The sequence below is a fragment of the Canis lupus genome, chromosome 15 (genome assembly GCF_003254725.2).
Source record: "Canis lupus dingo isolate Sandy chromosome 15, ASM325472v2, whole genome shotgun sequence".
NCBI lineage: Eukaryota > Metazoa > Chordata > Mammalia > Carnivora > Canidae > Canis > Canis lupus.
The window spans coordinates 15,329,516-15,339,643 of NC_064257.1; the positions used below are offsets into that span (position 1 = coordinate 15,329,516).

At 55.0% G+C, this 10,128-nt stretch overlaps 1 protein-coding gene across 7 annotated transcripts; it reads left to right on the top strand.

The window, feature by feature from the left end:
- The first annotated feature begins 792 nt into the window (after positions 1-792).
- Positions 793-9,562, top strand: HECTD3 (HECT domain E3 ubiquitin protein ligase 3). Of its 7 annotated transcripts, none has more exons than XM_025420309.3 (21): positions 794-1,221; positions 1,380-1,540; positions 1,778-1,870; positions 1,950-2,085; positions 2,360-2,475; positions 2,562-2,675; positions 2,823-2,905; positions 3,336-3,501; positions 3,727-3,808; positions 4,467-4,649; positions 4,801-4,853; positions 5,035-5,099; positions 5,248-5,351; positions 5,625-5,744; positions 5,856-5,945; positions 7,128-7,334; positions 7,612-7,741; positions 7,826-7,900; positions 8,008-8,118; positions 8,269-8,340; positions 8,529-9,562. In XM_025420309.3, exons 1-21 carry the CDS (start codon positions 853-855, stop codon positions 8,594-8,596), a joined length of 2,598 nt encoding a protein of 865 aa, XP_025276094.3. In that variant the 5' UTR covers positions 794-852; the 3' UTR covers positions 8,597-9,562. The 7 variants fall into 7 exon arrangements, with proteins under 7 accessions (XP_048950423.1, XP_048950422.1, XP_048950425.1 ...); XM_049094464.1 differs by having other exon boundaries at positions 8,019-8,118; XM_025420310.3 differs by having other exon boundaries at positions 796-1,221; positions 8,037-8,118.
- Positions 9,563-10,128: the final 566 nt, after the last annotated feature.

The window sequence follows — 10,128 nt, forward strand, 5'->3', positions numbered from 1 at the left end:
GAGAAAGTCTTGGAAATAGGTAATTGTACTCTTAAAATGGTTAACATGGCAAAAATTTTGTTGCACTTATTTTATCACAATTTTAAAAAACTAATATATCAAAAACCACTGAATTGTACACTTCAAATGAGTGACTTATATGGAGTATGAATTACATCCCAATAAAACATTTTTAAAACTGTTTGCAGGGGAGACAAAGTTTCCTTTTTCCCCCATGATTATACTTCATCAACAGCTCCTGTCCATGTTTTTGCCTCCATCCTATCTAGCCACCTTGAACCTATCTTCCCACATCAGACCTTTCCTCTCATCTGGTTCAGAATTACTGAGAGAAATTGGAACATGATCACCAGTGCCCTAGAATTAGGAGTAGCCACCGGGATGAAGCCCGAACCACTCAAGACTCCCGAGGAGGGGATTATTCTCCCAAACATTTTAGCACCACTATCCCTAGGATGAGGAGGAGCCTGAGAGGATGTCTAGCACTCGCGGTGGGAAGGCAAAAAAAACAAGAGGGCAGAGAGCCAGAAAAATGGCTGTTGCAATGATCCAGGCTAGATAGGATGGTGGTTCGATGAGGGTAAAAAACGGCAGCAGCAATGAGGATAGACAGGGAGAGACCGATCAGCCAGAGACTACTGGACTTGGGTTTGGTTGGCTGAGTAGGAGGCACATCGGTTTGTAACACATTGACGTATCCGAGTACACAGGGTAATACGGCGAGCACGCGGGGTGCCTTTAGTCCAGGACTTACGGCGCAGGCGGGGCAGGCGGTGGGAAGCTCGGTCGGCCTCGGCGGCGGCGGCTCCCGGAGCCGGACGGCCGCCGCGGGCTCTGGTCTGCCGCTTCGCCATGGCTGGTCCCGGCCCGGGCGCGGCTCTCGAGTCCCCGCGGCAGCTGCTGGGCCGCGTGCGCTTCCTGGCAGAGGCGGCGCAGAGCCTCCGCGCAGGACGGCCGCTGCCGGCGGCGCTGGCCTTCGTGCCACGCGAGGTGCTCTACAAGCTCTACAAGGACCCGGCGGGGCCGTCGCGCGTGCTGCTGCCGGTGTGGGAGGCGGAGGGCCTGGGGCTGCGTGTGGGAGCCGCGGGCCCGGCCCCCGGAACCGGCTCCGGGCCGCTCCGCGCCGCCCGCGACAGCATTGAGCTCCGGCGCGGCGCCTGCGTGCGTACTACCGGCGAGGAGCTGTGCAACGGCCACGGGCTGTGGGTGAAGCTGACCAAGGTACCGCCCGCGCCGGGGGCGCCCCACGCGGCTCCCCTCCCATCCCCCGCACGGCGCTCGCGCGGTTCCGCGTCCTTTGCCTGGGGCTGGGCAGGGCAGGGCGGGCCGGCCGCTGGGCAGGGCCCCGACGGCTGTCCCCAGCGTGCGCGTCTCGGCAGGAGCAGCTGGCGGAACACCTGGGCGACTGCGGGCTGAACGAGGGCTGGCTGCTGGTGTGCCGCCCGGCGGAGGGCGGGGCCCGCCTCGTACCCATCGACACCCCAGACCACCTCCAGCGGCAGCAGCAGCTCTTCGGCGTGGACTACCGACCGGTGCTCAGGTCCTGCACTGGAAAGGCCGAGGCTGGCTGCTCGGCGGCACGGCCCGGAAGGGTCGGAAACTAGCCTGGCACCGGCTGGGAGCTGGGATGAGGAGAGGAAGGGGCGGGCCCTGAATGGGCCTGGGGTGGAGCTTCTGGAGGCACGGTTGGGGAGAGTCAACGCTGGGGGCAGCTCTCCGGGGGTGTCCTGTTGACCGCCGAGGCCTCCCGGTCCCATCCCCTACTCTGTGCCCGCAGATGGGAACAGGTGGTGGACCTGACATATTCTCACCGCCTTGGATCAAGGCCCCGGCCAGCCGAGGCGTACACGGAAGCTGTACAAAGATTACTGTGAGTGAACCGGAGTGGGATAGGGAGGAAGAACCTCCGGGTCCGGGCCTGACCTAATTAGGGACTTGGGGTTGCTTAGCTATGTGCCCCCGACGTGGACCTACGAGTGCGACGAGGACCTGATCCACTTCTTGTACGACCACCTGGGCAAGGAGGATGAGAACCTGGGTAGCGTGAAGCAGTATGTGGAGAGCATAGACGTTTCCTCCTACACGGTGGGTTCTGGGACTCTTCCCACCCCAAGCAAGATGTCGCTTCTTGCTAGATCCAGAACCCTCACCTTTAGGCCAGGGCCAAAACCCCACACGCCAGACTCAGTCGAGCACCCCATTCTGGAAGTTCTATAGGAATCCCTAGACACTTCCACTCACCAGCTGCGCTTTCAACCCAGCTCCATGTGTTTTCTCTCTTTTGCTCCCTGGCCCAAAGCACACTCTGCAGTGCACGGAGTGGGATAAACACCGACTCCACCTCTCTTACCCTCCCTAGGAGGAGTTCAACGTGTCGTGCCTGACAGACAGCAACGCAGACACCTACTGGGAGAGTGATGGGTCCCAGTGCCAGCACTGGGTACGGCTTACCATGAAAAAGGGCACCATTGTCAAGTGAGTGGGCTCTGAGGTAGGACGGAGTGGGTAGGCCTCATGCCTGTAAGTGTACAGAGGCCCATGTGCATACTCTGACCATCCAGGAAGCTGCTACTCACAGTGGATACTACAGATGACAACTTTATGCCTAAGCGGGTGGTGATCTATGGGGGCGAAGGGGACAACCTGAAGAAGCTGAGTGACGTGAGCATTGATGAGTGAGTGAGCAAGCTGGTCTGGGAGGGGAGATGGGGCATGATCCTAGCAATGGGGCCTGGCCCCACTTGGAAGCATAAGGTCAGATGAGAGCCTAGCAATGCATGAAGGCAAAGGGTACTCAAGGTGCCTCACATCCATCTCCTCAGGACCCTGATCGGAGATGTTTGTGTCCTGGAGGACATGACCGTTCACCTCCCAGTCATCGAGATCCGCATTGTCGAGTGCCGAGGTAGGGCTTCGGGCTATAAGGAGGGAGTGGAGCCCCAGTGTATAGACTTTGGCTAGCTGGCAGTGAGTGTGGAGAAGAAATGGGCTTGGAGTTGGGATGAAGGTGACAGCTGAACTAACTCCAGGAGTTGAAGCTTTGGGCCTGAGCCAAGTGGGAGGCGCCAGGTATAGGCCTGCCTTAAAGCCATAGAGGTGGTTGGGCTTATCTAGAAAAGGAACTGAGTTGGGATCCTCAGGCCTTCCAATAGGATAGCGATGGATGGAGGAACCAGCAAAGAATATGATAATCAGAGTAAGATGAGTACAAGGGGATCTCAAAGGTCCCGAGTTTTTAGGGGCTAAGGTCTGAGCATTAAGGAGCCATTCTCAGGTCTGAGGGTCAAGGAGACAGCAGGTGTCCTAAGTAACTTCATCCTGACTCCCTCCCCCAGATGATGGGATTGACGTGCGTCTTCGAGGGATCAAGATCAAGTCATCCAGACAGCGGGAACTAGGGTTAAATGCAGACCTGTTCCAGCCGACCAGTCTGGTGCGATATCCCCGTCTGGAAGGCACTGACCCTGAAGTACTGTACCGCAGAGCTGTTCTCCTGCAGAGGTGGCTGTGGTCCTGGGCCTGCCAGGCCCTTCTCTTCCCCAATCCTGAATCTCATTTGTTGGTATGAAGGAGGTCTCCAAGGCCCTATACTGTGAGCTGTTCCACTTTAAGGGTCGGAGCATCCCCAGGGCCCTGCCTCCTCCTGTCCTTGTGTGTTGGGGAGTGAAGGGATCTTAAATCCATACCACCCTCTTTAGTTGCATTATCTTTACCCATTCATCCCAGATTCATAAAGATCCTAGACAGTGTCCTGCACCACCTGGTACCTGCCTGGGACCACACACTGGGCACCTTCAGTGAGATTAAGGTAAGTCTGGCCCACCTGGTATTGGTGTCAGCAGTGGGCTCCTCCTTTCTGCTCATGCAAGTGTTCTCTCTTCTACAAAGTTCTTAAAACCTACCTTAGGCCTGGGCCTTTGCTGGGCTCTAGGAATGTAGGAAGAAAGCTGGACATAAATAGCTAAAGTTTAGTGTTGGGATGCCATTCTCCCAGCCAGTATGTGAAATACAAAGAGCTGGGGGGTGAGAAGTAACAACATAGACAGGGGAGGTTGCATGAAAGCTGCATACTGGGAGTTGTGAGCCACTAGAGGTGACTTGAGAGAAGCACACAGGTAGATGTGAGTATGACTTGGGGATGAGGCTGGGAGTGGTAGGCAAATAATAGGCCCTGATAGCAGAGGGCACTATGGGCCAGGCTGTGAAGGAAGAACTATGTCCTAGGTCAGAGGAGCCATTGGAAGGCTTTTAAGTAGGTAATGACAGTATGATTTTTTTGTTTTAGAAAGCTCCCCCTGGTGGCTGGACTAAGGGAGGGATGGAAACAAGGAAGGGGGAGGGTGGTAGGGGGATGGAGTAAGATGGACTGGAATCATGGAATTGGGTCCAGGCATAGAGGAAGTTTCCAGAGTCTGGACAGACACTAACTGCCTGCCAGTCTTTCTCTGGCCACCTTTCCTCACCAGCAAGTGAAGCAGTTCCTGCTGCTGTCACGCCAAAGGCCAGGCCTGGTGGCCCAGTGCCTACGTGACTCAGAAAGCAGCAAGCCCAGCTTCATGCCACGCTTGTACATCAACCGGCGCCTCGCTATGGAGCATCGTGCGTGCCCCTTAAGGGACCCTGCCTGCAAGAACGCAGTCTTCACCCAGGTCTGGACTACCTGGGGTCAGACTAAGGGAGGGTCACTAAAGGGTCTAGGGGCTGGGCCATGAGGAACCTAAGGAAGGTCTTTGGGCCAGAGTGAAGCAAGATCTTGACACAGACTTTCCTACAACTCCCTTCCCTTTGCCCTGCCCCCAGGTTTATGAAGGCCTCAAGCCCTCTGACAAGTATGAAAAGCCCTTGGACTATAGGTATGACATGCGGGTGAGGGACTTGTGCTGGGCCTGCATAAACTATATATATGCCTGCACACCGCGTCTGTAACCCCTCCCCATTACCCCTCTCTAGCCCCTACTCCTGGCTGGTGTCTGAGCTGGAGAAATGTCCTAAACCCTGACCCAGCCTGGTGACAAAGACCCACACTTCTTACAGGTGGCCAATGCGCTATGACCAGTGGTGGGAGTGTAAATTCATTGCAGAAGGCATCATTGACCAAGGTAAAGCCCTGAGGAAGGATAACGAGGGTCCTGCCCTGTTTAGAGTAGTGGAGGCTTCCTGGGTCACAGCTAACCAAAGTGGAGGACCGTTTTATGGGTGCTGGGGCTCTTGAACACCCCAGCTGAGAGCATCTATCTGTCATTTCAGGGGGTGGTTTTCGGGATAGCCTGGCAGACATGTCAGAAGAGCTGTGCCCTAGCTCAGCAGACACCCCTGTGCCTCTGCCCTTCTTTGTGCGCACAGCTAACCAGGTAACCTTCCTATCCCTACTTCTCAAGTGGTTTGTTTTCATCTCTGCAAACCTCTCAGGTGCTGAACTGGGCGGGGGGAGGGGAGGCAGAGGAGGGACCAAGTTGCCTGGGGCAGCCTTTGGGCAGACAAGGAAAGAGGAGCCATTGTACAGATTGGACAGAGAGATCATTCAGGGCATCCAGTGGAAGGTGTGCAGGCAAGCCTTTGGAGCGTGTGGGGCAACAAAGTAGGGTCCATTCCACACCATGCTGACAGCTCTGTCTTGGGGGCAGGGCAATGGCACTGGTGAGGCCCGGGACATGTATGTGCCCAACCCCTCCTGCCGAGACTTTGCCAAATATGAGTGGATTGGACAGCTGATGGGGGCTGCCCTTCGGGGTAAGGAATTCCTGGTGAGTAGTCTAATCTGCACCTCCCTCCCACCAGCCTGGCCCCTGGAAAGAAAAAGGGCCAGCTAAACCTGGGCAGCCCCAGATGAGAATACGGTAGTATTTGTCCCATAGGTGCTGGCTCTGCCTGGTTTCGTGTGGAAGCAGCTCTCTGGTGAGGAGGTGAGCTGGAGCAAAGACTTCCCGGCCGTGGACTCTGTGCTGGTAAGTAGGGCTGTTTCCTCTGCACAGCCCCTGAAGGTTGCTGCTCCCCAAGAGTATCCTGAACCTTCTCTAACCTCACACATGCTCCTTGGCCAATTCCTTCTATTCCCACGGCTTCAACTACTATCTTTATTCCCCAAATCCTCACCTCCAACTCCAGCTTCTTTCCTAAGCCTGGACCCATATATGTATCTGCCCGCTGGACATCTGCCCCAAGATGAGCCTCAGGCTCAGCACACTCTTTATCTCACCCCCCTATTCTACTGCCCTCAGGGCTCCTGTCTCAGAATGGCACCACTATCCACCCGCCCCATGCCAAGGCCCTCAGTGTCATGCTCCAGTCCTCCTCCGTCCTCACCTCCTACTCCCTGTCACATCTCCCTCTGGAATCTGTCCATTTCTTCCATCTGACTACTGTCGTCCTGGTGCAGGCCACCTTCCTTTCTGAGACAACCACTGACTGCAAAGCTAGTGTTCCTATCTCCATTCTTACCATTCTTACCCATCTGATCACCAGCAGTCAGAGCACTTCATTCCCTTCCCCACCTGGTTTAAACCCTTTAGTGGCTCTGCCCTGGGCTTAGGGTAAAATGCAGAACCTGGTAAGCCTTATATGACCTCTGTATCTCTGGTCACTGGGTTCACATTCAGGCTCCAGCCAAACAGATTCCAGGCTTTTTGCTCTTTTTACCTTTTTTCTCTTTTTTTTTTTTTTAAGATTTTTAAATTTATTTATTCATGAGAAACACAATGAGAGAGAGAGAGAGGCAGAGACACAGGCAGAAGGAGAAGTAGGCTCCATGCAGGGAGCCCGACATGGAACTTGATCCCAGGTCTCCAGGATCACACCCTGGGCTGAAGGTGGCGCTAAACCACTGAGCCACCCAGGCTGCCCTCTTTTTACCTTTTTTCAAGGTGTTCTATCTCTCCATGAGGCCCAGCAAACTCCCAGCTGTCATTTAGGTCTCAGCTTAGATGCCGTTTCTTCCAGGACACCTTCCCTGGCAGCCTAGGCTTGTTGTCTTGATGCTTTCGTAGCCCTCGTACACCCTCTCTGCCTTCATTGCCTGCATGGAGACTGCCTTGCTTAGCTGCCTCTCCTTCCCTGTGAACATCTTGAGAGAGAACAAGGACTGTCTCCACAATGAAAGGCTGACCTCCTTGCCTCTCTCCAACCCCCAGGTGAAGCTCTTGGAAGTGATGGAAGGAATGGACAAGGAGACATTTGAGTTCAAATTTGGGAAGGAGCTGACATTCACCACCGTACTAAGTGACCAGCAAGTAGTAGAGTTGATCCCTGGGGGTGCAGGCATCGTGGTGGGATATGAGGACCGTTCTCGTTTCATCCAACTGGTGCAGAAGACACGGCTAGAAGAGAGCAAGGAGCAGGTACTACGCAAAGGCCAGGAGGACAGAGAGCCTTGCACAGTTGCTAGTAGGCAGAGCCCAGCCTGATAAGCCACCAGTAGCCAATCCCAAGAACCCTGGTCCCACCATTCCTCTGCCTTATGTTCCTGCTTATCTGTGGGGTCAGAGATTGGCCCCCAGTGCTGAGCACAGATCGTGTCCCCCATTATCTCTATGAGCGGAGGCCAAGTACCCCCGCCACACACTGACTTGGGAGTTGTACCCTCTTCCCTAGCCAGGCCTTCTCCCCTCTCCCCAGGTGGCAGCCATGCAGGCAGGTCTGCTAAAGGTGGTGCCACAGGCTGTGCTGGACTTGCTGACCTGGCAGGAATTGGAGAAGAAAGTGTGCGGAGACCCAGAGGTCACTGTGGATGCTCTGCGCAAGCTCAGTGAGTGTGGGGCAGAGTAGCACAGGATGGGGCTTGAGGACTAGTAGGTTGGGACCTGAGAACAAATTCTGACCTTGTCCCCAGCCCGGTTTGAGGACTTCGAGCCATCTGACACTCGGGTGCAGTACTTCTGGGAAGCACTGAATAACTTCACCAACGGTCAGTGGAAGAGGAGAGAGTGATGCCTGGGTTCATATCCACTTGTGGGGTACAGAGGCAGGGTAGAAATTGTAGAAATCCCCCCCCCCCCCCCCAATCACCATTAGTGTGGCCACAGATTTCCTTCTCCATCCAGAGGATCGGAGCCGCTTCCTGCGCTTCGTCACTGGCCGCAGCCGTCTGCCTGCACGGATCTACATCTATCCCGACAAACTGGGGTGAGTATGGAGGGAACAGGGTACGGGTTGGTTGCCAAAAGGACTGTGACTGGCTTTTGCCTTCACCCACACGCTTACTCATCAGACCCTACAGACCCTACCCTGCATCCCTACAATTCTTCCTAATCTGTGGCCCCCCCACACCCCCAGCTACGAAACCACAGATGCGCTGCCTGAGTCTTCCACTTGTTCCAGCACACTCTTCCTACCGCACTATGCCAGGTGGGTTTCCTAGGCTCAAGCCTAGAGAGTGAGGAGTGGGGGAAGGAGTGGCCTCCCAGAATGGAGGAGGACTTCCAGTCCTGAAGTGCACAAACTAGAGCCCCATCACCCATCGCCCCGCAAGCCCTGGCCTCGTAGTGATGGAAGACCTCCGCGCCTGGCGCTGACCCAGTCCCTGTCTCCCTCAGTGCCAAGCTGTGCGAGGAGAAGCTCCGCTATGCGGCATACAACTGCGTGGCCATCGACACCGACATGAGCCCTTGGGAAGAGTGATGCGGCGCCAGGGGGCAGCCTCGGCCTGCGGGACTGTGCCTGCACGGGTCCCACTAGGTGGCGCTCAGGGTGAAGACTCATTACCTGGACCAGCTGGGGTGTGTGCTCCTGACCTGAGCGGACCCACTCAGGAAGACAGCACGCCCCTGAGTCTGGTTGGAGTGGGGGCTGTTGGTTGACCCTGATCACCCAGCCCCGCAGACCCACAAGAGCCCTGTGCGTGCTCGGGCTTGCTTTCTGAGTTATTTAGCCTCTGTGAGAGGGAATCTTCCACAAGCCCAGCACAAGCTGCCAGGCCTGAGCTACTTGAAGGGGGCCTTCTAGCTCCCCATCCCATGGATTTTACTTCAGGTGTTTTTTTGGCTCCTCCTCCTTTCTCCTTGTTTTTCTCGGCTTCAGCCTGGACTCAAAGCTAAAACCTTTGTATGGTGGTGGAGGCTCCTCCCCAAACAAGGCATCAGGGATAGAGCATAATGGCCATCCTCTTTGGTCACCTGCCCCAAGAAAGCAGCAGCCGCTGAGCACCTTCTCCCTCGAATACTTATTTTCTCATCCCCTCCCCCCATACCGAAAGTGTGAGCTCTGTTCTTCTTCCAACTCAGTCTTAACTGATAAAGTGCCACCATCTTCCCTGGCTCAGAACCTACATCTACTCAACATTAAATCTTTAATAGCACCACCATCACACCATATTCAACACTTAGCATCACCTCCAGGCTGATTCCCCATCTGCCATGTCATCCCCAAGATGGTGCAAGGTTAAGGCCAGTTAACATCCTTTCTGAAATCTTCAGTGGCTCTCTTTCAGCAAACTGAAAGCCTAGACTTTAAACCTGCTTCTAACTCTTAGGCAGGTCCTTGCCCCAGTCCTCCCTCCCATAAGGGCCTCTGTGACACTCCATCAAAGGTCTTGCACATGGGAAAGTGTAATAAATGGATGTATTCATTCCTTCAGACTGTTTATTGGGCCACTGAGGGATGGCAGAGAAGGTTCTTCTAGGACTTCAGGGCCCTTGGCTGGAAGCCAAGGAGATTGTGTGTCATGTGGGAGTGGTGGGTCTTCACAGTGACAAACATTAAATCTGAAATCAAGCAGGGAACTAAAGATGCTACTATGCAGGGGAGGGGAGTGGTGCTCGGAGCCTGGCCTGGCACCTTCTGGGATGGGTGTGGTGATTTGGAGGATGGGAGCCCACCTTCAGGAACCAGATGAGCAGAAGAACTTGACATCGTAAAAGACAAATCTTTGAGATGGTTGATAAACCAGCTAGGTCAAACTTGACAACCGAGGCAGCAGCATAGCTACCCATCCACCCGACTCTGCCTCCAGTTCTCACACAGCTAAGAAGCTGTCTTTAAGAACAAGTACCCAGTGAGAGATCTGTGCATATAGACCATCCTCCCTCCCCCAGCGGAAGGAGTCAACGTCAAGCACAGTCTCCAGCGAAGTGGCCTGTCTCCCATCGCTTCTCCCTACTGCCCTTTAGGGTGAATCCTGACTCTACTCTGGCTGGG

What these genes read in the sequence shown, in the direction of transcription:
- HECTD3 (XM_049094464.1), top strand. Translation starts at nt 853, where the DNA reads ATGGCTGGTCCCGGCCCGGGCGCGGCTCTCGAGTCCCCGCGGCAGCTG. An exon ending in GAAGCTGTACAAAGATTACT is followed by an intron (nt 1,871 to 1,949) that starts GTGAGTGAACCG and finishes GGGGTTGCTTAG; the next exon opens with CTATGTGCCCCCGACGTGGA. An exon ending in AGAGCTGTTCTCCTGCAGAG is followed by an intron (nt 3,502 to 3,726) that starts GTGGCTGTGGTC and finishes CATTCATCCCAG; the next exon opens with ATTCATAAAGATCCTAGACA.